This window comes from Thunnus albacares, chromosome 23, assembly GCF_914725855.1.
Source record: "Thunnus albacares chromosome 23, fThuAlb1.1, whole genome shotgun sequence".
In the NCBI taxonomy this organism is placed as follows: Eukaryota; Metazoa; Chordata; class Actinopteri; order Scombriformes; family Scombridae; genus Thunnus; species Thunnus albacares.
Genome location: NC_058128.1, coordinates 24,355,575 through 24,383,435, shown reverse-complemented (window position 1 = coordinate 24,383,435; position 27,861 = coordinate 24,355,575). Strand labels below are relative to the sequence as shown.

The following is a 27,861-nucleotide window of genomic DNA, read 5'->3' as shown; positions in this document are numbered from 1 at the left end:
ATATGTGATGGGAGTTCAGTGAGATTAGACAGACAGCTAGCATTGAGGAGTTTGTGGAACAGTTGCTGAATTTACCAACAAATAGGCTTTTTAGTAAAATCTATTAAAGGGATTCTGTTGGAGATGAATGGGCTTCTGAAATATTACATTTATTATAGAAATATGGATTTGAGGAGAATTATCTCCCAAAAACTGTGTTCAACCAGATCAGTGGTAAATTATACAATACAAAAAGTGCAGAAGAAAAAGAAAAGAAAAGAAAAGAAAAGAAAAGAAAAAAAAGAAAAGAAAAGAAAAAAAGAAAAGAAAAGAAAAGAGAGATTACAAATAAATAAAGTATACTGTAAGTATAATTTGTCTGAAATGAGATCACTGTGCACGGATAAGATTTGGATTATTGCCAGTGCACACTGAAACTGGAAGATGTTAATACATGAACACTGATTAAAAAAAATTTAGAAATGTAGGATGGAGCTTTAATAGAAAAGCTTGATGACAAGTTTTTTGTGTCCAAAATATATTTCTACAGTTTGAACCAGGAAGACAAAAAGAACCACAGTACATATTATAGATATTTTGTTTATTTATGAACTGAATCAGACTTACATTGTGTTATCTGACATGAATTAGTGTTTAAAGGTAGGCTTGTACTGTATGTCTTGGATATGTTTGCCTGCAGTGTATTTGTATCCATGTGAGGTTGTGTATACATATTGATCTAAACTCCATTGCTGGACTTCTCCTACAGTACTGTATGAGATCAATGTTCTGTGCTGTTAGATGCTGGTGGGTATTTATATAAGAACTTGTAGCTTGTTGTTGAATACATCTTTTATATTTTAAGCAGGTTGGCAGGTCCACCTCACATTCTGAGCCAGCATGACGTGTGTGATATAGCAAAATTATGCTGTGATTTTTTGCAGTAGATACAACAAAAGGACACAAGAATGAAGTAGCAATGACTTGTGAGTGAAGATCCTTAAATCTCAATGACATGCTGACATAATAAGTCTATGGGAATATTCTGGAAATATCTGTCATCAGGGAGTGTTTCCCCCTGTCCTTGTACATGGACCAACTTTCATTCATCTACATTTCACAATCAGTTCATCACACATGACTCCACCAAACCTTTCACCCTGACCTGTATGTGTGTATGTGGAGGGTAAACCTCCCCTCCTGCTGGCAGGAGGTCAGCCTCGGTAGGCGGGGTGGAAGCTCCTTTTTATCTTGTCCTGCTGCGTCCTGGAGGACGGTCCCCACTGAGCCCAGGACCTCCACCTGCAGGCCTGTTTGAAGGATTTCTCCTCAGAGTCTCAGCGCTGTGTGTTGGACCTCCAGACATTTCAAGATGCCGCTGTCACGTTCCTTGTCTATGACATCCTTAAGCGGAGTGCTGCCGGCGTGGGAGGAGGATGAGCTGCCTGTGGAGGACCTGCTGCTCTTTGAGGTGGCTTGGGAGGTCACCAATAAAGGTCAGATCACAAGTGTAAACATGCAAGTATTGTATTTTTACATTTTATGATACACCCAGAGCCTGATAATTCCAACTGTTTGAATAATTCTTCATTTTGGATCACAATGGCCATAATGAGGTAAAAAGTAAACCCTGCATGTTTGCTCTGTAGTGTTGCCTAATACCAACAGTCATTAACTCCAAGCAGAACATTTTATTAAAAGTAATAATTGAAATGAATCCACGAATGCTTGGCTGTATTTGTTCATATTTTGTGTAAAACTGTGACTCTTTGCCCCTCAAAGAGCAAATATTGCAATCCAGTGAGAGCTCCCTCTGAAGAGTTAAACATTAATCTGCAGATAAGTGGCTCTCATTATAGACTGTTTTAGCCTACTGAGGCTCAGACTGAGGCTGTCTGGCTATAATAGAGTTAAATGCACCAACACAAGCATATTAGAAATAAGCTCAAAAAAAAAAAAAGCAAGCGTTGGTGAGTGACAGTGTGTCGCCTGTCATGTGTTTGCACCACATGCCAGTGATTTTAGAATGAAGCTTTTCAAATCAATCATGATTACTATGAGAGCATCCACTGTCCCTGTAAACAGAGAGGATTACTGGAATTAATGACAACAATCATGATTGTAGGCCGCCTAGATGGTGGAATACTGAGAAATGTAAATTCTTGGGTCACCATGGGGCATCCCAGGCCTTTATTGCACGTTTCCTATCTCTCTGCATGTTCAGCTGTCAAAGAAAGCCCCCCCCCCCCCCCCCAAAAAAACTTTAAAACAAGATTTTGCATTCATCATTTCTTAAAAAAAAACATCAAAAACAATCATGACAATGTGATGTCTTCCACTGCCAATGAAGTTAGAGGACTTTTTTCTAAAACTACAGCTTCCAAGGTCAAGAATGAACTTTTATGCTTAATTATTCAGATTCTTGAACTGGCTGTTATTTCTATTGTCAACAAATACCATGAAAAGACCCAAACCAACAATGTGTTAGTCTCTCCCGCAGTTGTTGTCTCTCAGTCTACCTTGATTGTGGCTCTCAGCTCCAAGTTCATTGGTTCCCACTGAAGACATAAATCTCTAAAAACAGCTCACAAATATATAGTTTCATTTTAAAAAAAAACAAAAAACAGCTGGTCACTGGAGTTTTTAACAAATGTTACTCAAACAGGAGGAAATATTGCATTTGTTGGGGACTATTTTCAGCGGTGGATGAATCCACATTTGGTGCTCTAGTGAGTATTTCTGGCAGCAGGACGGTGTGTGTGGGATTGAATCCAAAACAAATGTGTCACCCAGTACAGCTGTGTGGCTCACTGATGTCTTTTAATAGTTTCTGGACAACAGTGGAGCTCTATAACACAGAGGAATGAGATATATCAGGTTTTGATACACACACAATACTTGTTAGTAGATCAGTCCTTTGCTGGTTTGGGTCTGTACACAAGATTTGTTGGCCTGAGGGAAATGCTGACTGTCACCTGACTTATCCTTAAAGTCAAAGTAGTCTACCACAATGTGAAAGTAAATGTCCTGCATTCAAATCTTACATGAGTTATTGCATAAGTTACTTTTCACCACTGGTTTTCTCATCAGATATTCTACATGATGTCCAAAAATCTTAACAAAAGCTAAAATGTGGACATTATTAACCTCACCCTTGTTCATGCATACGTATGAGAAGTTCAACTCCAAAAATCCTTTGCACTTTGAAAAAATACCTCCAGTTGTTCAGCATGGGACTCATTCTGTTCATCTTTTTGTCAACCAAGGGCACAGATTAGAGGTTAAACAGTGCAACAAACTGTGTAACTTTGGCTTGTCAGTTTATGTATTACCACACCGCAATGATAAATAGTCATTTCAACCTTAATTACACCTGCAAACATGCAGGTGATGTCCAGTCTGTCAACAGAGCTTGACAGAAAGCAGAGAGTTTGATCACGTTTGTGATTCTCAGTCAGGATCTCTGTATGAGTTGGTTGTAATACAGTACCTGCTCATGTTGTCAAACAGTTCATAGGTTATCAGACATCCTGCTGCTCTTATATTACTGACGCTCTATGATGCAGTTTAGACGTCATTTTGGGCTCAGTAATTGTTGATGGTTGTTCATATCAGTGTTTGTCTTGTTGGTGCCAAACACTGTGAGAGACTGGGGAAAACATTTGCACGTGTTTTCATATGTCACAACATAATAACAGATCCTGTCCATGTGACAAAGTGCACAGAATAGCCAAGTATCCTAACCTCATTAACCTTAAATCTGTATGAACTTACCCCGAGACATTTTCACTGGTTTATTATAGTGTTTGTGAGTTGGTGGTTTAAAATTTGAAACTGAGGAGCACAATATAAATTCTGATAAAGTATGATAAGTGTGCATCATCATTTTACATGTGCATCTTATATTTTAAATGAAAAATGAAAAGATGCTCAACTATTAGGGATAATCAAGTATCAACACTAAAGAGAACATTTGATATTGAATTAACAAATGGATTTCATGAGATGGCATTTGAAAATGTGTCAGTTTCTTTTTTTAATTTTAATTAGATTGCTCTCAATCTGAATCCGGACTTTTTTTTTTTTTTACTTTTCAAGCCACAAAATTAAAATATAAATTGGAAACAACAGTCTGAGGTGCAGCTTTCTGCTTCTTAATAATAATTTTAAAATCGTTTTACTTTTTTTTTTTTTTTTAGAGCTTTCACAGTTCATTGTAGAATGGTCACTAGTCATTGATTATTGGTCCTGACTGCTGAAGTCATGTAACCTTTGACCTTTGCTAGTATGTTGAGGTAAAATAGCAGGTGGATACTTCTCAGTGGCTCTCAGCCGAGTGCCCAGATTGCAAATCTCGTTTATAATAAAATTTGATGAATTAAGTGACTTCTGCACATCCTTTTTATGAAAATGTATCTGAATTTCTATTTTAGCTTTGGTATTTTGGTTCTTGATTTGTTTGTTAGCTCATGAGCATAAATCTACTCATAAAAAACAAATTTATGAGAATATGTTTATTTTTCTATGTGTGTATACATCTAATCCAGGACTTGTAACACAAAGTTGATGTGATATTTATATGGATATTATATCACTACTACCATTAATGAAAATATTAGGCACATACAGTGCACAGTTTACAGTGTACATCAATTATACAATTCACAAATGACAGAAACGACACAGTTCATCTATAGACAAATGTGCTCGCACCATCACCTTTATCTGAGGAAGACCAGTAGTGTCGTCATGTCCATGCAGCATTAACAAGATAACAGACTGTTCCCCAGCAGCTGCCAAAAATATCTGGCTGATTTTTAGAGCTATCTTTGCTTTTCACTGTTTGTGTACCTGCAGTTGGAGGAATCTACACAGTGATCCAGACCAAGGCCAAGATCACAGTGGATGAATGGGGGGAGAATTACTACATGATGGGGCCATACTTTGAACACAACTTCAAGACCCAGGTGGAGGCCTGCGAACCGCCCAACCCAGCCATCAGGAAGGCCATGGACTCTCTCATCCACAACGGCTGCCAGGTGCGAGGAAAGGGAGAGGGGAGGGTGGGGGGATTACAAGCTAGGGGATAGAATATGAGTTTTATGTATTTTATTCATATATATTTTTTATTATTGTTGGAAGAAGTGGAGTGTAGCACAGAGGAAACCAAAACCATCCATCAGTTGACAAATCAGGGGACAATGGACAGAAATTCTCATTATGTTAATAGATTACTGTTGACATACTAAAGTGAGGAAGAAAGAGTAGGTATTAATGTCATGTCAGGAATCTGACTGTGATATGTTAACATTATTAGAGTTGGCTCATGCAGAAATATGTAGATGTTTGCATCTGACAGCCAGTTTGACAAAAAACCGCATCATATTTCATTGAGATCAGGTCCTGTTCTGCTTTCAGAGACACTGATTGGATACATGGCTCTGAAATGCATTTTTCTGTGTATCTAGATTCCAGTTAATTTGGTGCCATATAAATTCTTGTAAGTGTAAAGTATTAACTGATTACATAAACTCAGGAACTTGGCCATGTTTTAATAGTGAGCATTCATGCATTAAATCATCATGATGTGCTTTGTGCCCTTAGTATTACCACAAAATGTTATATTTTTATATTGTCTTAAAAATTGCTGACAAGTTATGTCTGGAAGGGGTTGTCCATTATTTGTAGTCTTGGTGGTTTGATCCCTGGCTCCTCATCTCCACATGTTGAGGTGTTGAGCTCCAAATTGCTCCCAATGTGTATGCACGATGGAAAATTTGACAAAGGCATAAATTAATAATGTAATTTGGAATTCACTTTTGCAAAACTCTCTACACAGTACAAGTTAAAATCTTCACTGTTCACTACTACAACAAGTATTACAGCTACTACTAGTCTACTGCTTATCACTACCACCATCACTACTGACAGTAAGTTTTGTCATAATACTGACTCAGCAGAGTTGGAACCTTCCAGATCCAGCTGTATGCTACAGTCAACATAAACCCCATTAACTACACACAGTTGATCTCCAGTTAACTAATTATGTGACTAAAACCAACTGGCTGCACCAATTATGATAAATTTTATCATTTAAAAATGATTTAAATATCATTTTGTGTATTATATTTGTGATTAATTTAGATCATGTTGGTTTTCGCTTTGACATCTACCTTTTTACATATTGTAAAACAATAAAATACAACATTTTTCCAGGAGGGTGAATACTTTTTATAGACTCTGTATTCTGACAATATTTCTGCATATCTGGATGTGTATGTGGTGTTCTTTGCACATATGTAAATATATTACATTTCCATATGGCTTGATGACCTCACAGAAGTAAAAATAACTTTCCTTTTTCCATCACTTTCACTGCTGACTATGCTGTCTGTCACTGTGCTGAATGTTTGCTACACTCACTGAAGGGACTGATGCAGTCTATCCACCAACCTTTGGCCACTAGATGGTGATCATACGCCACAAATCCAAATGATCGAGGTTGTGCGACATACTGTATAGTCCAATATATCCAATGCTGAAAGCCATACCATTTAATCCATGTGCTTTGGACAGCTGATCAGTCTTCTGAAATGAAAACCTGCAACCTCTTGAGTCAAAACAACTGTATTAAAATCTGGCCTAATGAAGAATTGTTACTCAAGATTGTCTTTAGGTACAACTTTGAGCTACTTTACATGACTGTTTCTCACTTTTATATCCAACACTTCAAGGTAACATAAGCTGTCAACAGTGCTTGACCACATAAAGATTACCTGAAGATTAATTTTAATTCTTTTTCTCAAAGATACTGAGTATGTTGAGCTCAATAGCAGGGAAATGATGCACAACAAATTTAGACTTTTTTTTTGGTTCATACAGTACTGCAGCCACAATGATACCTCTTGGGTTTAAATGTTCACATGTTATGGGTTCAATATAACTACATACATGTAAAAGAAGCAAACAATCCATGTGATATTGTTGTATTATGTGAGCAAAATAGTTTTCTAAGTTCAAAGTTACATAGGGGGACATTTAAGGAAAAAGTCAGATGAGTGCTTTTATTAAACACAGTATTGACTTTTTAGACCTGATCCAAAAAGAATGGCTAAACAATGACTTAGTCCTAAATCTGATTTTTATTGTAAAAGTTTGACTTAGTTCTACAAAGTACTATTGTATATAGGATTTTTTTCTCTTACTTAAAGTTGCATGATTATTTTTATATTTTTTGCCACTTGAGGGCAGCAGAACAAGCTGAAAATCAGGAATTGAAAAAAAAAACTATAGTTGATATAGTTGTTGTTGGCTGTAAAACCAAAACAATGAACTAAAAAAAGCAAAAAAGCTGTATAGAGCTAAAGGGAACTGCAGAGTTGGTGTTATGTGGATTCATCAATACAAGTGACACTTTTCACATTGCACATAGTCATTTGATCCATTGTTAATGTTAAAAATAGTCATTATTGCAGCTTTAAGTAAAGATGCTAACAACTTTTTGTACCATTGTTACTGGCCAGAAAAGTACGTTTTATTCATCAGCAGCTGTGTCTGCCAAAGTGCCTGCTGTCTTTTTAATGACAATGTGTTTTGTTGTATTTAACAGAGGAAATAAATTTTGAAAATTGATTCCATAAGGCCTCAATAAAAAAAATATTGCACAGATTGGAGTGTGCAGGTGATTTCCTATCATCATTGAATCTCGTCTTGCTGTAGGTTCATTTTGGCCGCTGGCTGATCGAGGGCAGTCCCTATGTGATCCTGTTTGACATCGGCTCTGCAGCCTGGAACCTGGACCGCTGGAAGGGAGACCTGTGGCATACCTGCAACATCGGCCTGCCGTACGATGACCGAGAGGCCAACGACTCACTCATCCTGGGCTCCCTGATCGCCTGGTTCTTCAAAGAGGTCAGCTGATGTTCGGCACAGTGCTCATCACTTCTCAATGCACTTAGTTTTTTTTTCATGTGAAGTGCGGTGCATGTGTAGTGAGCAGCAGTTTTCTGGATCTATAGAATTGAATTCTCTAGATCTTTTTTTTTAACCTTTCTTTATTCAGGGAAGTCTCACTGAGAGGAAGCCTCTCTTTTGCAGGAATTCATTTTTGCCTTTCTCATCACTTTAATGTCTGTTGGTAAGCATCATAGACATAGATCATAGACTGCAGCTCACAGTACAAACTTTGCAGCCTGTGTGGAAAGCACAACTTTTATTGCTTATATCCTAAGAAAATGTATTCTGTGATAATATATCAGTGTTGTGTTTACAGATGTTTCTGCCCCCAAGTGGCCAAAAATCAATTAATGCAGGTTTAAAGGTGCTATATACAACATTCTCAGTCACTAGCTGTTGCACTGGAGCACCAGCATCTCAGACCAAAACAAATGGGCACGTTGGCCACACCTCCCCCCTCCATTTGTATTCTCAGCAAGGTGTTGTGAAACACACAGAAAGCAGCCCCTGAATACACAACGAGATAAACAAAAGAATAAAGTTACCCTTTTGTGAACAATCTCAAGTGACGAGGTGAGTACACTAGGCAAGCCAGTAGATCTTGGCTTTTATTTCACTGGTTGGAATATTGATTTTTACAGTGTAGAGTTATTTTAGTAACATTAGTAATGTGTTCAGCTTGGTAAAGAGCTATTTCTTCAATCTGCTGAGTGACCTAAATCCATGTAACTTAATTAGGAGCTTGCTAGCTATGCTGCTAACACTAGCTACCTAAAACAGCAAGTAAAATGTGCTTTAGGTAGTTAAAGTTTGATGGTTTCAATTGAATTATTGAGACACCGCTAGCAAACGGCTATGACTACAGTATATTTCTTTGGGGTGTTTTTTTTTAATGCTAATCTGAAAATATGGCCAAGACGTAGTAATTCCTACAGTGTAGTATTTTTGTTGTTGTTACAAATTTGAACCCCCCTTGAATCAGTGCAGTCATATTTTGATCTCGCTGCTGAGGCCAGCAGCAGCCAGTGGCAGCCATATCGGGGGAGAGGGAGAAGGGGACAAGGTGGTATAAACTGCAGGAAGATGCCCACAGACTTGGAGAGGAAGTGCTGTGGCCAGGAGCCAGCCCTTTGCACCTGCCCATTGCCATCGTTCTCCTTGTACTGCCTTGATGCAGGGTTTTTGCATATTCACAGGAACTGATACTGGTTCTATTCCTGTACACTAGCATACTTTTCTGAGATCTGTGGCAATCCTTCATTTCCTACACACACACACACACACACACACACACAGACACACAATATCCACGGCTGCATGCATTGTCAGGCCACCAAAAGCCTAACAATTCTGTCATTTCGTGGAGCCTTTTTTTAACTAATGTGTTATTTTTTACAATTCATTACTGTATTATTTTCTTTGCATCAAAAGTCAATAAAGTTTATTTTCAGAAAAAAATGTTTTGATCAATTACCTTTACAAATACTCTAAATTTTGTGAAATACCACATATAATATGTTTTTTCTGCTTAGTTGTAAAAAAGTAGATCAATTTACATTTCACTCGTTATGTACAATTACAGGGACAATGAGTGTGTTCTTGTTCTTGTTGTAACCACCTAGACTAGAAAGGAGCAACTGTGCAAGTTACATTATGCAAATCAATTCTAAACAGAAATTAGAGCTATTGTGGACATCAGTAGTGATAAAGTAGCAGCTGGTGGTGATGTGCTTATGTGAAATACTGCAATTAGTACAATATGATAAACTTTGGTGAGTCTGTAAACTGTGTAGTGCATAATGGAGGTGTGTGTGTGTGTGTGTGTATGTGTGTGTGTGTGTGTGTGTGTGTGTGATGGGTGGGTTGGGGGATTATTGCTCACAGTAATCAGTTCTGTTCAGTCTTTGGCAGTGGGGGTAAACAGAGGTTACAGCTCTTGAATAGATGGCCAGTGTAAATGTCCTTCTGAGGTGGTAGCATAGTCCCAGTGATACGTTGCGTTGCCTTTCCCACAGATCCCCCTGGTCTTCCACAACACAGCTGCTGTACTACACAACCAATAGCCCACGCTAGCATTGTAAAATCCATTGAATGGATGATATGCTGAAGTAAACCAACTAGTGATTGCCACATTTACAGAACAAATTCAGAATATTGGTAGCAGTTAGTTAGCTATCATGTCTACTCTAGCCGGTCACTAATGAAAACAGACATGTTACATTATGGCTCATCAAGTACTCATCGAGTTACTTACGCATCAAGGAGAAGAAAAGCAAGCTCCAAGTCAAGTTGGAACCCTTTAGCAGCTCGTACGACTCTCCATCTCGGAAAAAGCCAGACCAATGTTGACTCTGGTCTTATCTCTATCTTTGTCAGAGGCCTTTTTAGCCGAAGAACGTGATTTCTTCGGTGGAGGAAATTCTGGAAGATCGCCCTCAGCTGAATGCTTCGAACTGCACTCTGCCATCTCGCTTTTACAATGCTGTGTGGGAGGTTACTCTCTCAGTCTCTTTATAAACGTGGGGAGGGCCAACAGTTTCACAGGGAGGGACTCACATGCACTAACATGCACATGCGGCTGGCCTGGCTACCAAAACAAAGAACAAAGATGCTCAGATTACAACACACACAGAATGTGACTTCATTCTCTGCTCAGGACGCCAATTACTCTAATATAGCTTTATATAGCAAAGAGTTGTTTGCTGCTATGTTGATGCTCAGAATCTCATATATATAACAGCTTTAAATATGTAGTTCACCTGGTGCAGCTTTAACTTTTACTTACAATTTCAATCAACTAAAGTAAATGTCACACATCCTCATTTTGTTTGTTTTCCAGTTAACAGATCATCTCGGAGACAAGCCAAATGTCATTGGTCATTTCCATGAGTGGCAAGCAGGTCCGGGGCTTATTCTGTGTCGCTCCCGCAAGATTCCCATGGCAACAGTCTTCACTACACATGCCACCCTGCTGGGACGATACCTCTGCGCTGGGAAAGAGGACTTTTACAACAACCTGGACAAGGTGAGAGGTCAGGAGGGTTGGCCATGCAGTGTATAGATGATTGCACTAAAACTAGACTGTAACAAACATGGATGTAACACAGGCACTTAATTATAGCTTTATGATTACAAAATACAAAATAGCTGACACACACACGAAGAATGGGCCTGTAGTACTGCAGCATACTGACGGAGCGCTGGTTGCTACAATAAAGCTGTCACATGTGGTCTTTTGTGGGTCACTGTAGTAGATATATACATACATATACTTGATGGTGACAGAATATATTGATAACTAATAGAAAGTAGGTGGAAGTCTGAAGGGACCCAACACCTCATTGTTGCCCCCTAAGGCCCCAATGCACTGAAAGCGATAATTGATAATTGACAACATTTGATGTGCATCAATTGATCCTGTGGCACACTGCAGACATCAGATTTGAAATGTCAACATCAGAGAACCAACACAGATTTGTCCTGTTGTTCTTTGTATTAACTGCTGCATTAGTTGGATATAATGAATGAATGAAAAGGAGAAATGAAGAGGAGGAAAATGAAACTGAGAGCGTCTGTTTCCACAGTAAATCATCTATTGAGTGTTTGATGGTTATTTATTTGTGCTTTATTATGTAACTGCCATGAAACAATCAGAAAATAACATTTTATTACTCTAATTCACCGGCTTTGTTCTTGCTACACGCTCTCTCTCTCTCTCTCTCTCTCTCTCTCTCTCTCTCTCTCTCTCTGTCTGTCTTGCTGGTGCTCTCAGCCTCATCTCTCTTTTTCGGCTACAGAAAAAATATGCTTTGGTCCTTGGTCTTCCGTTGACGCTCCAAAATCGAAACAAGGTCAGAGTAGGGGTGTCAAGGCAGTTTGGGCTTTAGAATTGGCCATGGGTTTCTGAAATGACATTTTGAAGTTTAGAAATTTAATGCAGCCGAAAATTCTTGTCCCTTGCTGCTGCCTTGTTGCAACAAAAGCTGACTCTAATGACAAGGCTGAGACTTCACTTAGTATACAAGCTTGCTTTTCTTTCAACCATAAAATCACAGGCCCAGGGGCCGAGATTTTAGGAGCCCTTAATCCAGACCCTCTGTGATATGACTGTTGAGACACTTAAAGGCTACTATATATTGTGTAAACCAATTCAAATATGTTTGATGTAGCTTTTAACATTGTTTTACATGTCTGTGCCCAGGAGCCCATTTTCTCGTCATTTTAAAACGGACTTTCAAAAAAGTATTAAGCTTCAAACTGACTAGTTTGTTTGAAATATTGTCCGACCACATCTAAAGGCAAAAGTGTTTACACAGTACATGTTCTGAAGGGCCATATTCAAAGGTTGTGATTGACAAGTGACTACCATGGCGACAACATTGGTTAGGTAATGTAACCTCAGATTTGCAGAGCATAGGCTTAGCTATAGCAATTGCTATTTCAGTGTGTTTTCAGTTCATGAAAGTTAATTGTAACATTTTGGTTGCCTAAAAAAGTCTTGTTCAGCGTTTGGTTGTACTAAAAGACCCTCTAAGGAGTTGGATGTTCAGTTTTTCTGGTAAGTACATTTTGTTTTAATGATTTTAAGCCTTCACTAGTGAAAACTAGCATTAGCTTTTCTCACAGTTAACTATAGACTATAAATGCACCATACTAACCAAGCTAGCAGCTAGCATTACGGTTAGCTCCATCCTCTAAAACAAATATGCTCACTTCTGGCTCCAAAAATCCAAGATGGCAATGGTCACTTTAGTACACAACACACCCCTGTGATGTTGTCACCGTAACAGCACGTTACAAGACACACAGCCCTGACCCCTAATCCTAACCCTAACCATCTCACTGCTCATGCCTAAACCTAACCAAGTGGGTGTGTCATGATTTCTACAGTCTTTGGTGGCAACCAAGCCCCCAGGAAGTACGCCAGGCTTTGACTGAAGTCAGTTGGCTGCATTTGGAATCGCACACTAATGTACTGCCTTTTCAGTACACTGTTTATGTAAAGCCCAACTAGGGACAAGAGTTAAAATTAAGCTATAAATAGCTATAAACTCTCTGTACAGCACATCAGTTGCATGCTCTGTATTGGAACTGTGTTAAATTGCATTGTCCTTAGTCTCAGCGAGCCAGCAGCCCCTTCACATCTCTGAAAACATCGCAGCAAATTTCCAAACAGGTGTTATTTGGATAAACTGACAACATATTGGGAATCTAAATGGTTACTTTCTCGCCTGAAAAAAATATTCAAACTTAATACAGTGACATATTTAACAGTCCTACACCAAAAATTACAACAGCTTAATCTCCGCCATTGCTGCCAATTGGTGCGAAATGCATTCTGGGATACTAAGCTTGATAGATACAAGAAGCAGATACAGAGGCTATGACAAAGAGACATGTTTGTTGCCTGATGGCAGTTAAGCAACAACTAGCATTTTGAGTTAAGTCTTAGGCTAAGATTCATATAAATATCCCTGCAGGTCTATGTAGAAGAGGGTGTTATTGCTCACTGCAGGTTTCAGAGGAGCTGTGCACACGTTCCTAATCTCAACAACCCATCACACTGATATTAGTGTCAAGTAAACTGATTCAGCCCCTGTTGGGTTGTGTGTTCCTAATTAAAAAGAAAAGATACATATATGTTCTATACAAGTATAAAAGAAAGAGCCATGCCAGCATCTCTGAACAACCCCCCAATGCACACTCCTCCCTGCGCAGCCTGGAGAAGCATTTTCCAGCCTTCAGATGCCAGAAAATATTGCTCATGTGGATCGGACCACATGTTGTCAACACATATGAAACCCTGTGGGATTTTCCACATATCTGGGCAAAATATTAAAATCACCAAAAACATGGTTGCAGCGTTTTACACACACACACACACACACACAGCTCTCATCTACGCACACACATATACACCATCTTTTGGATTAATTTTCAGATTCAAAGGTTCAGGCCTTTTACAGCCACTTAGAGCATCATTAGTGATGTTGGGTTGCATGTGGAAGGGTCAGTGTGATGTTTGTAATTGGCTCTCCTCTGCTCACATCCTAAAGGTCAACATGGACCTAAAGGCCACTCACTGGCTAAAATGGATAATTGACAGACAAGGTGTTTGTAACCCTCAGCCTGAGCAGGAAGTGTAGAGCTACTTAATCTATTGTATCGATGGAATCATGTCAATATGCATTTTCAGCTTTGTTGACTGTGACACACTGTACAGCCAGGATAGAAGACACAAAGCAGATAGCTGTAGTCTATCCTATGAATGTATTACTCATACAAACAACACAGTGATTAGACTAGACTGTTACTTAATGATGATGATTCAAAAACTATCAGCATCAATATTTCAGTCATTTTTGGCCTTTAACTAAATGTAACTAAATGACTGAGATACACAAGACCCAGAGTAAACTGGAGCCAGAAACTGGTATACCAAAAATACAACAAATGGGACTTCCTCCTTTGATTAAACTGGAGCATTTTAAACCTTTGGGCCATTTTAATCCCTTTGGATTTTCTTCCAAACCCTAACCGATATGTTATTTCCACAAAACAGTTCAATTACTTTGTGAGAAATTCTTAAAATGACATCTACTCCATATGTAAAGCTGGAAACAAGATGTCTCCCACTTCACTGTAAAGTCCATTCTCAGTGCATGCGCACCAGAGGCTTCAAGTTTCCATATCACACACTTGTGTAAGTTGAATATTGGACCATGATTGGCTCCAAATCATTTGTGATGTCACAAATCACCCCCATAGGTACATGTCTTAAACTGAGATTTAAGGTGAGCTCAGAGAAACTTTCGGTAGATGAATGTGAAAACAAACTCTGCACATACATCATTCTACTCAGTGAAGAGAAAACATCTGACTGAAGGAACAAGAAGAAAAACAGATTTTCGAATGGAGGGGACTTTTACTTTTTTGTGAATTAACTTTACTCTCATAAAAAAATGGGAATGTATGTGTGTGTGTGTGTGTGTGTGTGTGTGTGTGTGTGTTTGTTGTAGTTCGACATTGACAAGGAGGCGGGTGAGAGACAGATCTACCATCGCTACTGCCTGGAGAGAGCGGCGGTCCACTGTGCTCATGTCTTCACCACAGTATCCCAGATCACTGCTGTGGAAGCCAATCACATGCTGCACAGGAAGCCAGGTAGAGAAGAGAAGCTGTTCACTGTACTTCAATACTGCACTGTCTCCACAGAGATGTGGTTTTGTTTAAGGATAGTGATGTCGGTCAGTCTGTCCATCTGTCCAAGACATGGTCCAGAGTGAGATATTTACTGAACAGACTGACATCCCCACAGGATGAATCCAAAGTTTTTGTCTTTCTTTAGCAGCACCATCAGAAACTTACCAATAATCTAACTGCCCAGCCATTAAACCTCTCCTATTGGTGTGTTGATGGTACAGATGTGGTGACTCCCAATGGGTTGAATGTGAAGAAGTTCTCGGCCATGCATGAGTTTCAGAACCTGCACTCCACCAGAAAGGTCCGCATCCAGGAGTTTGTCAGAGGACACTTCTATGGGTGGGTTTGGTTTACTGATGTAGTTCTGATCCATCCAATGTGCTGCAGAGGTAACACTGTCTTTGTTTCAGTTAGGGGCCATCAGATTATAATTTTCTCAATACTGGCGTAGGGTGTTCACATATTGTCTGAAACTTCTTATGAACAGCAGTGTTATTCCTCCTTTAAACCTGATTCTTATCCTTGTTCTTCTGACAGTCATCTGGACTTCAACCTGGAGAAAACCCTTTTCTTCTTCATCGCCGGACGCTACGAGTTCTCCAACAAGGGGGCTGATATTTTCCTTGAATCACTGTCCAGACTTAACTACCTGCTGCGGGTGAGGTCCTTAGGCCCTCTGCATCCAAGACTACTCTACTAAATGTGTTTTAGTCAAGATTACTAAAAGAGAAAGACATGATTACATTTGTAAAGAGAGAGGAAATGTATATGTTCTTCAGCATGTGTTTCTGTTAAGCCTTTCTTCTATCTATTCTCTCTTTCCTTCCTCACTCTCTTTACAGGTCCACAGAAATGATGTGACAGTGGTCGTTTTCTTCATCATGCCAGCTCAAACCAACAACTTCAATGTGGAGTCACTGAAGGGGCAGGCAGTACGCAAACAGCTCTGGTATTTTCTGCTGTGTTTACACAACAGTCTAATACTAAGATAATTAGAAAATGCTGTACATGCAGTTTATCCACATTTTACATCATATATAAAGCATTTGACTAACACTGTAATCCAGATTCATGTACAAGGATTAAAAGATACTCATTTAGCATTGCACTATAACATTGTTGGACTTGTGATGGACTTGTAACTCCACAACTCCAGATTTTTTACTCTTCAAACTTGTAGTCTTCAGCCCCAACTTACGCTGACTCAAGTGACATCACTTGAGGCAATTACTAGATTTCACACAGCTCCCTCTGGAGACACAAAATACTTGGTACTACTTTTTCACACATGCCGTAATACTCCCAAACACCTGGAGACACACTTGATGCATAAAATTGGTGGAGTTTCCCTTTAAGGACCTTGCTGTGTGAGTGTGATCTTTCTCTTTTCCTACCCAGAATTATTCTGTCGATCTGGGGATCAAACTGGAAACCTTTCAGTCACCCGAGTGCTTCTAAAAAAAATAGGACCTCCACTCACAGGATGGTCTCTCAAACTCAAGGCCAGTATTAGAAAGTCATATACATTTATATGTCTGCAGGAGTGGTTACCCCGGCTTTGACAGTGCAGAGGAGATGCATGTGGTCATAGCATGTGCTGGTGGAAAACTAAGTATGCCCTCAAATCCACATGTCAGAACTTTCTACAAACATTTGAATGCACCAAAAGTGCAAAAAAAAGTGAGGCCAGAGGCTCTACAAGCTGGTGGTATGCTGTGGGAAATGTTCAGCAGCACCATATTTATATTTGTTTTAATTCCCTAAACCAGGGTAGCATGCACTTGTTGGGACATCTCCTAAATTTTGTGATGACCAATTTCAAATAAAAAAGACTTCCAAAAAGCCAACAATAACATCCTTTTTTCAACATAATTTAATTTCTCCTGGAAAGAGAGACACTGTGTCAATGTCATGAATTTAAACTTTGAATTAACACTGAGGATTTAGTGTTGTGATCCTTTGCTTACAGGAAAGTCTCACTGAACACTAGGCCAGCCTGCCATCCTGTTCTAAAACCTTTGTGCTGAAAGGAATTCACTTGCAATTTTCATTATGGCTGCCTCAGTCTTCCATTCTGAATCATTGTTGTGAGTTTGGGGCCATACTAGACAATCCTTCTACTCACGATTTACATCCAACGCCAGCATTCAGTGCCAATACAAGAAGTGGTGTGGTCTTTATGTAGTGAGAAAGAAAGTTAGGGTGTGGAGGTCAGAGGGGTAGATGGGCTTATAACTCATTTGACTTTAATTCAGGAAACCAGTGTTTGTGTCCTGCCACAGATCTGCAGGAAACACATTTTCTCTAACCCCAACTAAGTGTTTTAAGTGCCAAACCTTAGCCATTGTTTATTTGCCATAACGACAATCTTGACCTCATCTTAACCATACTGTAGTTGGCTTGTGCAGATATTCCAGAGAGTGTTGTGAAGTTGGGTTGGGTCGAACATTTCTAAAGCAGATTTATCTTTCTCAGGGATACAGCTCACACTGTGAAGGAGAAGTTTGGAGAAAAGCTGTATGATGCTTTGTTAAAGTAAGTATATGGACACTGTAGAGAACCCACAGATTTATTGATTTTGATGAGAGATGATATTGATGTGAAAGTGCTGTGTACATAAACACTGGTTCTCTGTGATAAATGGAGAATGTATGTCTGCTGAGTGTTGTTCTCTGTCCTCAGAGGGCAGATCCCTGATATGAACACCATTCTGGACCGAGATGACTTTACCATTATGAAGAGAGCCATCTACGCCACTCAGGTACTGAAACCTTCTTCTTCCTCTGTTTACATCTACTGGCATCTACAATCTACAAACGTATTGATCCGTGTGTCTTCCTATAATCTAGACCCTGTTTTATTGAGCTTATTCTTTGAAGTAGTCTTCCATCATCAGCTGGTAGAAAAACATTTTGTTCAGGCACTCTTGTCTCTCAACCATGTGCATTTCCATTTTCCTGCCAAAGCTGTATTTCTAAATAATACACACAGTCCTGTTGAAAGCTCCAATTGAACTGAAAACAAAACCCGAGCTGTGAACAGTCAATGCTGTTTGGTGACACAAGAGGATGCAGGGCCCGGCCTGAGTGAAGTGACACAAAGGGAGATGCGCTGGACAGACACTGTGCATTTTTATTAATCTTGTATGCTGTGTTAACTCACACTATATGTTTTAATATTCATTACTGCAGAGCCAGAACCTGCGACTTTTATGCTAACACTGCATGCATCAACTGAGCAGCCACGACGTCGAGCTCACACTGAACGTAAGCACAGAACCCTCTGTTAGTTTGTCCAGTGACAATTCCAACAAGACGACGTGTCCCCGAAAATGTTGACAATAAAGAGAAAGGCACTGTTACTTCCTGCAATTGTACTGTGAACAAAAAGTAAGAAGAAAAAAGAAAAATATGGAGCTAAATATGGATTTGTCTGTTCTGCTGAAGTTCAGTTTTATATCACAGCAGTCTCAGTCAAGACTACAGTTTTAGCTACATCATGTAAAATACACTCCAATTATATTAAGACAAGCTCACTAAAAAGCATGTTTTGACAGGAGCCATGTAGGAGATAAGACTGTAGAACTGCTCAAACTGCAGCTAAGCAACATGTCTGACCTATCAGAAATCCAACCAGCCAGACTGTTGATTGTTCAGACAATTAATCAGTCATCATGACCTCAAACTGCACATCAAATGAAAATTGATCAGTAAGAATTTTTTCCTGACTCTAAAATTCATCTGGGATGTCCAATTCAGGGTTAAAACCAGTGGCAACTGCCAGGTCTTGAGGCTGAAGCCACTGTGGAAGTACCTTAAAGTACAATACCACCAACGGCCACTAGATGCTCTAACTGACTGCCATTCCAAAAGCCTTAACTTCTCTCTAGAAATACTAAGTCAATCATTTTTTTTCAATGAGTGTTTATGGTCTCAATCTCTAAATTCAGGCCCTCTAATAAGTGTGCTGGTGGTCATTTTGGAAATTATTGTTTCATTAATAAGATTTGAAGGATTATATGTCTGCTGTGTGGATGTTGATTGACAGCTGTGATTGACAGTTGGTTCACCTGCCACTCTCCATGGCTCCAGGACTCACACTGAGTTGGACTATTATCACAATATTTTAACTTTTAAGTTTTAAGTTTTATGATACTTGATTATAATACCTGCCCTGTTGGTACAATTTAGCTAACGTAGCTAATGTTAGCCCAAGTGTGCACTGCTCGGTGTTCCCAGTAGGCTAGTATTAGCTTGAGTCCGAGGTAGCAGGGAGTGTTTCCAGAGTGTGAAAGGCAACACCCCACACTCCTTACTTGGAAGGTCCTGGCTCCAAACAGAAAAGATGGAGCCAACCATAAGCAGCAACTCTGGGCTTCAAACCGGCTCCGATGCAAAACAATGGGTGACGTCACATCTTGCTACATCTGTCTTTATATACAGTCTGTGGGTTAAAATTTGGCTTAATCTGTACAGTGTCTGTCTGGTTTGAGGTCTGCATGATTTCTAAGGTGTGGACAACCAAAGCCACTGTTCGTATTTACGCAAGGCTTAGTGTTCATTAATTCCCCCAGACGTAGACATAGCAACAGATGATTTCTCCAGTTTTACATGTGCTGTGACACATTTGCGGTTTGTTAGATGTGTGTGAGGTGAGGTTAAAGAGAAAAAAAATTTTTTCCCATCATTTCCCATCATTTTGTGTCTAAGTGACTAATGGGGACAACGATTTTTGAAATTGGTCCAGTATTGAGCGAGAGCGCTGCAGCTGGCAGCTACAAAACGGGCTGCTATGTAATCCTTTGGGGCAATAGCGCCTTTCAATGTATGTCCACTAAAAGAGCTTGTTTTGCCACTGACAGGCTCAGATTGTTATGATAAATGTCTGACAACATTAGGGAACGGTAGGGTGACCATATTTTCAACCCCCCAAACTGGGACCCTTAACTGTACGCACACATGTAAAACACCACAGGCGTTTTCATCAAGATGGGGGATAATTATTTCAGCACTTAGCACACCTACCAAGCGCACCTTTCAACACCATCAACAGAACCTCAGCAGATGAAAAATTATGTTATGTCTCCTAAAATCCACCAAAGTATTTTTCAGTGTGCACAAGTGCAGGCTGCTGGCTAAATGGCCGACTGTGACACATTCTCTGCCATTTTTTTCAAACAAAACAAGGTACAAATCTCTTTGTGGTCTATAAATAACTTTATAGGCTATAACATAAAAATAACTTTAACTTACATCTTCACAATGCTATTCCACAAGCTGGTCCTGAGTTTACAAAGATTAAAACATCAAAACATTAAATCACAATTGCACCTTGTTAATGACAAAAATCGAGAAAGAGTCTTTAAAGAAAGTTACCTTAAAGAAGATTGCCAGGTATTTTACACTTTGCAGTCTTTCTTCTTAGTTAGAGTTTCTTTTCTGAAGCTGTCAGGGAAATGTTAAACGCTTATGTTTGGCCGTCTTAATATCATCTTTTATATCGCATTTCCACCGTGCGCAACTGAAAATAATGATGTCGGACAAAATATGATAAACATCTATGTAAGCGCTGAAAACAAGTATAATATTATAATTATTATTTTAATTGTGGTGAAAACTGCAAGTTTCTTGAGTTGAAGAGGGGAGTGCCAGGAGGAGTTTGTTGTGTTGGAGTACAGAAACTGTGTTACCTAAAAGATTGAAGGCAGTCATAGTGTAGCACTCAGCTATTCACATGAAAAGTGACAAAAATAATTGTGTCATGAGTGCTAAAAACCCTGGCTCCTATCTCACCTCTACACAGCTGACCAATTGCTACATGAAGCAGGGGTGAATGTCAGCTTGCCCGTGAGTCACCCCACCTTATCTGCTATTGGAAAGGGGAGGGGGTTTTACAGCCACCTTAAAAACCATTAGCCTGTACTGTTGATTTATACTGGACAGTAGCAGTTAAAAACAGAATCCTCATCAATGTCAGTGAGGTCACTGTGTCAATGCAGCCGTGGTGCCAACACCGAGAGAAAGAAACGCAACCTGACTCAACTTTTATGGCAAATTCCAATGCCATCCAGCACTACAACGGCCAATCAAATACATTCAAGCTCATATTCCTGGTGGATTATCTGTAACATGAATGGGGTATTTCTATACTGTTTACCTTGAAAGATTTGAGACAGAGGATAAAATAAATGTTGCTGTGATCAAAACAAGAAAGGTTTGGTTTTATGTGCCCATGTTTTGAGATATCAACATAAGGTGAATGCAACTTCTTTTGTGGTGGTCAAAGCATTTAAAAATGACATCTTACGAACTTAACAGCAAGAGCGTTGCAGTTACTTTGGATAACTGACTCACTGTGAACAGTTTTCATTGGAACAAGTTTCTACCAAAGAAATAGAACCAAGAAATATTCATCCGCCATCAGGAATTCCTTGAGAAAAGTATTAACTTTAGAGATTTTTAACTGTTGTAGTTTTGTGTAACTTCAGATGCCAGAACAATTATAGATCAGGTTGGTTTTCTGTGTCTTTAAGGTTTTGAACTGCTCCAACATCATACAGTAGCAGTGTAAAAATAGCCAAGGAAGATGAATCTCCAGCAGCGCGCACTCATATGCTCAGCTTTGTTTTTATGAATGGATAAGGCATTTCCCCACATAGAAATCAATGTGAGTGATGGCCCCTGCTGCTGATGAATTAGAAAAAGAAGCATGAGGGGGATTCCCCTGAGCAAAAAAAGCATGAATGAGCATCAGAGCTGTAACCAAGCCCAGCGTGGGTTAATTACCTTCCTCCACTCCAGACCGTGGGTCAATAGAGTGGCTGTGTCGAGGTGATGTATGTTACAGCAGAACATTACAAGCAAAGTGCCTATAAAAAGGTCTTTCTCAATTAAATGAATTTACGCTGATGTCAATATGTCCATGGTGGGAAATGGAGTGCGAGTGGTATTGACCACAAGCATGTGGGGAGTGATGGAACGGAGACCCATTCTGAACAGTGATTGGAGGAAGTGCTGTTGTGATTATTTCTCTCTTTGTCATTTCTCATTTGCACCCCCTCACCCCCATTTACCCTCCACGCCCCATTTTCAATTACAGCATTGTTTATTTCACAAAGTTTCATGACCAGTATAGTAGGATATTACTCTGCAAAGTTGCTCCTCCTTCAGCCAAGAATGCTCTGTTTGCAGGTTAAAGTCAGTCATGTCACTCTTTTTAAAGGGTCAGTGCTCACTACTGGTGCTAACTATCTATCAATGCAGATACTTTTGGTTTTATTCGTCCAGGTATTGAGATATCTGTCTGAAATTTCTGCCTCTACCCCAATAAAATGGAGGTGAATGGAGCTCTCAAAGCATTGAAAAATAATAAGTTAAAGAGGAGATGGCAAGGTTTAGAAGAACTCAACTCTTATATCCTGACATGCTCAGACTGACTATGGTAATCTCTTCTACTATGTGCAAATCAGTGAAGACTCTATGATCTTAAAAATAGTCATAACAGCCAAATCAGGGTTACAATCCAGTTTTTAAACCATAAGGTGCGACCTGTGAGAGCACATCTCTAAAGTCTGACTCCAGTCAGGTCACTTTTGTATTTGTTTGCGTAGACAAAAAGTGGTTCAACTTTTTTTTTGTCTGACATACTCTCATAGCTCAATCATGTGAGCTAAAGTTCAACCTTACACTATCAAGAGTGGATGTTGTTGTTATTTCTTTCGTACAAGACATAATGATCCTCCATGTTTAGACTTAGACTCATTTTTCAGTAGATTTGGTCAAGTTTGCATTCATACTAACCCCCTGGGGAGGCAGTGGTTGGATCTAGCTGCCTTTTAGCTCTCTGATTTGTTGAGTTACACCTGACTCAGATTAGTTTGAGGTGGGTCTTGTGCAATGTGCGTACTAGTTTTTTGGTTTTTGTGTCACTAAATATACTAAATATCAGCCTCAAAGCAAAGTGTTATCCTATCTGTGTGCTTTGTTTCATCATATTGTCTCTTTTTTTCATTTTAGCTGATAGGTCTGCTAACCTCCTGTTGTACACAAATTCTTGATAGTGAAACTAGAATACAGTCCTCTGCATAACAGCAGTTTAATATGAGTTAAGTCTTAATAAATTTATTTTAAAAAACCCAAAAACAAACAGTTTTTCTTCTATATCTAATATCTATCCAATGAAATGGAATTGGAAAACCTTTATTCTGAAGAAATCAGGGTTTCACCCTAAAAACATTTTAGGTAATACTGAATTTGACAAATCTGTAATTTCCTAATAATTTGCTTGGAAGTTTCCTAAAGAACTATATTAAAAGAAAAATGGAGACAAAGTTTTGAGACTGTTAAGAGTTTAGTTAGTTGTGTTGTATTTACATGCAGGTTACAAGCAAATAGTTGATTCTCAGAGGAATTTCCTTGAAAGAACAGAATGTTTCATTATTTATTATTAAACTTTACTCTCTGTGCATCACATTTCTTCAAATTCAGCTGACCTGCTGACTAAAATACGTTATGAGTAACAATGGCAATTAATCATAATTAATTAATTGGAAGTATGCCAATTGAACACTGTTTTTCCATAATAGTAGTGCTTCTTAAGTCGGGGACCTTCCTGTGAATTTACAGACTCTCTCAAGGAAATGATGGAAAACTAGGAAGCTGTAAAATAATAATTGGTTTTGTGTTGTGTTGGGAGACTGTAATCAAATATCATTAGCCCAAGGTTTACACGATGCCTGTGCTGGTCAATACTTCTCAGAATCCCACTCTGAAAGGTTACCAGTCACGGACCGCTGACTCAAACACTCATTATGTCATTTCTCCTCACTCCGTCGCTTTAGGCGTGTGTGTTTGAATGTGCGTGACATAAAGTATGCAGAATGTAAACATTTACATTTATGGGGATTCAGTGAACACTCTCAACCTCACAGAGAAACCACACTGACTTCACACATGAATTCTCTGTCTGTTTGCTGTTTGAAGCATGTTTCAGTCTTTAATCCTGATGCAACAAGCATTAGATTGATTTATGGATTAATTGAATAACATTATTATTAATTGATTTGCAGTGTGGGCACAAGAACACAAAGCAACATCAAAGTAAAGAACAATTCAAATTGGTCATATCCTATAACCCACAACCCATATATAAATCAAATCAGGATCATTCATGGTGATGTAAATCTGTTATAAGGTTTGGAAAAGTGACATAGCAACCACAGACTGTCTCACTTTATGTCTGTACATTTAATAGTTTGAAACAAATAATGCACACTTCCCACTGCAGAGACACAGCCTCCCTCCAGTGACCACTCACAACATGCTGGACGACTCAACCGATCCCATCCTGAGCAACGTCAGACGCATCGGCCTCTTCAACTCCAGGAACGACCGCGTGAAGGTAGACCGCACATCCTGTATGCTTCCTTTATGTTGTGTTCTTCTTCTGTTGTCAGTTTGAGGGAATTTCCTAGTCACAGAAAACCAAACCTCTGGCTGACTACCAGACTACCATCATAATAATGTAACCAGCTGTGTTTTTGATGTTTTGGTAGTGTAATGTCACTTGAGTCAGTGTCAGTTGAGGCTGAAGACTACAAGTCTAAATCCATAGCAAGTGTTAGATCAGAACATCTTCATTGTCTTATTTTCATTTACAGTTAGTAAATGGGAAATAATTCACCTCCAGAATGTGATATGTCTACTCATGATCTCTCTGTAAGTGTCTCCCTGTCTGTCCTCCTCGCAGGTTATCTTCCACCCCGAGTTCCTGTCCTCCACCAGTCCTCTGCTGCCAATGGACTATGAGGACTTTGTCCGTGGCTGTAATCTTGGAGTGTTTCCCTCCTACTATGAGCCCTGGGGATACACACCTGGTAACCTCTTACCATAGACTTACATAGACTGTCAGTCTGTCAGCTCTATCAGCTTTTACCATCCATTATGTTCTGCTTCCCCAGGTGAATGTACTGTAATGGGCATTCCCAGTGTGACCACCAACCTGTCAGGTTTCGGTTGCTTCATGGAGGAGCATATCTCAGACCCTGCTGCATATGGTGCGCACACACACACACACACACAAAGACGTATACATATTTCTCCTTCATCTCTTTTGTGCCTCTGTCTGTCTATGTCTGTTCTGTTCTCACTCTCTCTCATATTCAGGTATCTACATCGTGGACCGGCGGTTCCGTTCGCCCGAGGAGTCTTGTAACCAGCTGACGCAGTTCATGTTCAGTTTCTGCCAGCAGTCTCGGCGCCAGCGCATCATCCAGCGCAACAGAACTGAGAGGCTGTCTGACCTGTTGGACTGGAGATACCTGGGACGGGTCTGTTTCTGCCGCACTAAATCACCGTCTGATAGGAGGGATGATTGGACAGGAAAATTCAGTTTCTCACTACTGTTTGGCATCATTTAGGAAAACATTTCACTCACTGGCTTCACTGTAGAGATTGTGAAAATGGGGGATTTGCTAGATACAGCTTTAATGATGTCCACTAAAAGGAAATTTCAGGCTGGTTTTGAATGGCTCCTAATTTACCTGACAAGAAAACAATGTCATTGTGCATGGTATTGATGCATGCACTCCAATTCACATGATGCAGTTAGAGAGAGATTTAAAAGCACAGCAGGCTGGGATGCACACTATGATAGAGACAGAGCTGTTGTTAAGAGCACTTATGCTGAGAGCATCACAGATTTTATGTGATTCATTGATTTTTTTTTTTTTACTGTTGATGATGGTTATCTCTGCTGACTTCTTACTGACAGTTCTACATACACGCCCGGCACCTCGCACTCAGCAGAGCTTTCCCTGACAAGTTCACCGTGGACCCCCTGACCCCTCCGAAGGTGAGGAAAATGACACAATCCTCTAAATCTGTCATTTGAATATTTGCATCAAAATACACATAGTGACAGACTCGTTGGATAAATGCACCAATCTTATTTCATAGTTTATGAGAAATTATCGAAGATGTTAAAATGTTAAAATGATCTACGTTATTATTATTTTACAAAATTGCTGTATCTGCTCCAAATCAATAAATAATCACTTAATCTATGGCCCATGACCTTAATTCACAAAATTCCATTTTGAAATATGAAATATGTTGCTATCTATCATTCTAACAGAACCAAACAGCTTCCATGTAAAGGCAATGAGTGAATGAATGAAACTATAATGAATGAATAATACATGAATGTGTTACATGCAGACAAATGAATGAAACAACAGATCAGAAACAGGAAGAACAGCTGATAATACTGCAGATATGTGCTAATATCAGCCAGCACAACGTACCTGGTTGATTTATTTTATGTTGTACGTTTTCTGTATGCAAAGTTGAGTTCTTATGCATGATTTCTCAGTAGCATCACAAGCTGAGAATCCGCTTTTTGTAAAACACTTTGGTTCTCAGTGAAACACTAAAACACATGGAACACAACATTCCTTTTACACATTCATAGTCATGACAATCCCTCACATGTTCTGACTGACACACAGAGTGGACCCTGTTGAATCTGACCCACATTTGTCAGGCTTTAATTGACAGCCTAACATTTGGATGAATGACAAGACATCATTTTGAAGTGTGCTGATGCTGATCGCTGCATTGTTACATCAAACACCTTCCTCCTTTTGCTCTCCCTGCTCTGACTAAAGGATTATGTGTGATACACAATTTTTTTATGTGATACAATTTGGATTATATGGTCACATTAAGATTCAATTTTAGATCTTTTATGTTTTGAAATGTATTCAAACAGCAGTAATTATCTAATAAAATGCATTTACTGGAGAAAATAACAGGAACTATGAGGGAGGAAGATTAAGAAAGAAAGACAGGACCAAAGAACCAAAACCAGAACTAAAAAAAAGGAAGGAAGGAAGGAAGGAAGGAAGGAAAGAGGAGAATAAGGAAAGAAAGGGGGAATGGACTTGAGTAAGGTAGGAATGGAAGAACTGAAGAAGTGATAGATGTAATAAGGAAAGGAAAAAAAGGGAACAAGACAAAAGGGATAAATGAAAAAGGGAAGAAAAGAAGGAGGAGGGAAAGAAAAGATGTGAGAAAGGAAGAAGGGAGGAAAGACAGGAAGAGAGCAAATGAAACCAGCTCATAAATTTAAAAACTCACACATAAATAACTTGGACTCCTTTGTGACCACAGACGGAGGGTTTCCGCTACCCCCGGCCTCACTCGGTGCCTCCCTCTCCCTCTACCTCCGTCCACTCCACCCCCCACCACAGCGATGTGGAGGACGATGATGACGAGCCCTACGATGAAGACGAGGAGGCTGAGAGGGACCGGCTGAACATCAAGGCTCCGTTCGTCCTGGGCGCCGTGCCGGAGGGCAAGAAGAAGCAACCAGGAGAGTCAGGAAACTGAGACTTTCACCATCTGATATACACCAGTGAAGAAGAAGTTCAGCTCCACTCTCATACTCTCATCACCTGCCATACTCACACCTCTGCTACACATCCAAACCCTAAAACTCCTCATCACCTAAACTCAAGCTTTCTTTCAAGTTTGTGGATTTGTGACGAAATAAAGTCCTTAAAAGTGTTTTGAACATTGATAACTTTGTTTGTATTTTATTGAAATATATTCTAAGGGATGGAGTGATATCATATAGCAGCAGATTTAACATGAATGATGTCGCCCCAATTCCTTCCCTTTCACCAAACATCTTTTAACCCTTTCAGCTCTGAATTGTTTCAAC

General features: G+C 39.5%; 1 protein-coding gene across 1 annotated transcript; it reads left to right on the top strand.

Annotated features, from left to right (window-relative positions):
• The first annotated feature begins 843 nt into the window (after positions 1–843).
• Positions 844–27,704, top strand: gys2 (glycogen synthase 2). Its single transcript, XM_044344147.1, has 16 exons — positions 844–1,475; positions 4,837–5,018; positions 7,699–7,890; positions 10,775–10,960; positions 14,955–15,099; positions 15,360–15,477; positions 15,676–15,796; positions 15,981–16,087; positions 17,614–17,673; positions 17,821–17,899; positions 24,424–24,537; positions 24,886–25,012; positions 25,097–25,192; positions 25,302–25,465; positions 25,909–25,989; positions 27,309–27,704. The coding sequence occupies exons 1-16, from the start codon at positions 1,352–1,354 to the stop codon at positions 27,525–27,527; spliced, it is 2,115 nt and encodes a 704-aa protein (XP_044200082.1). The 5' UTR covers positions 844–1,351; the 3' UTR covers positions 27,528–27,704.
• The last annotated feature ends 157 nt before the right edge of the window (positions 27,705–27,861 follow it).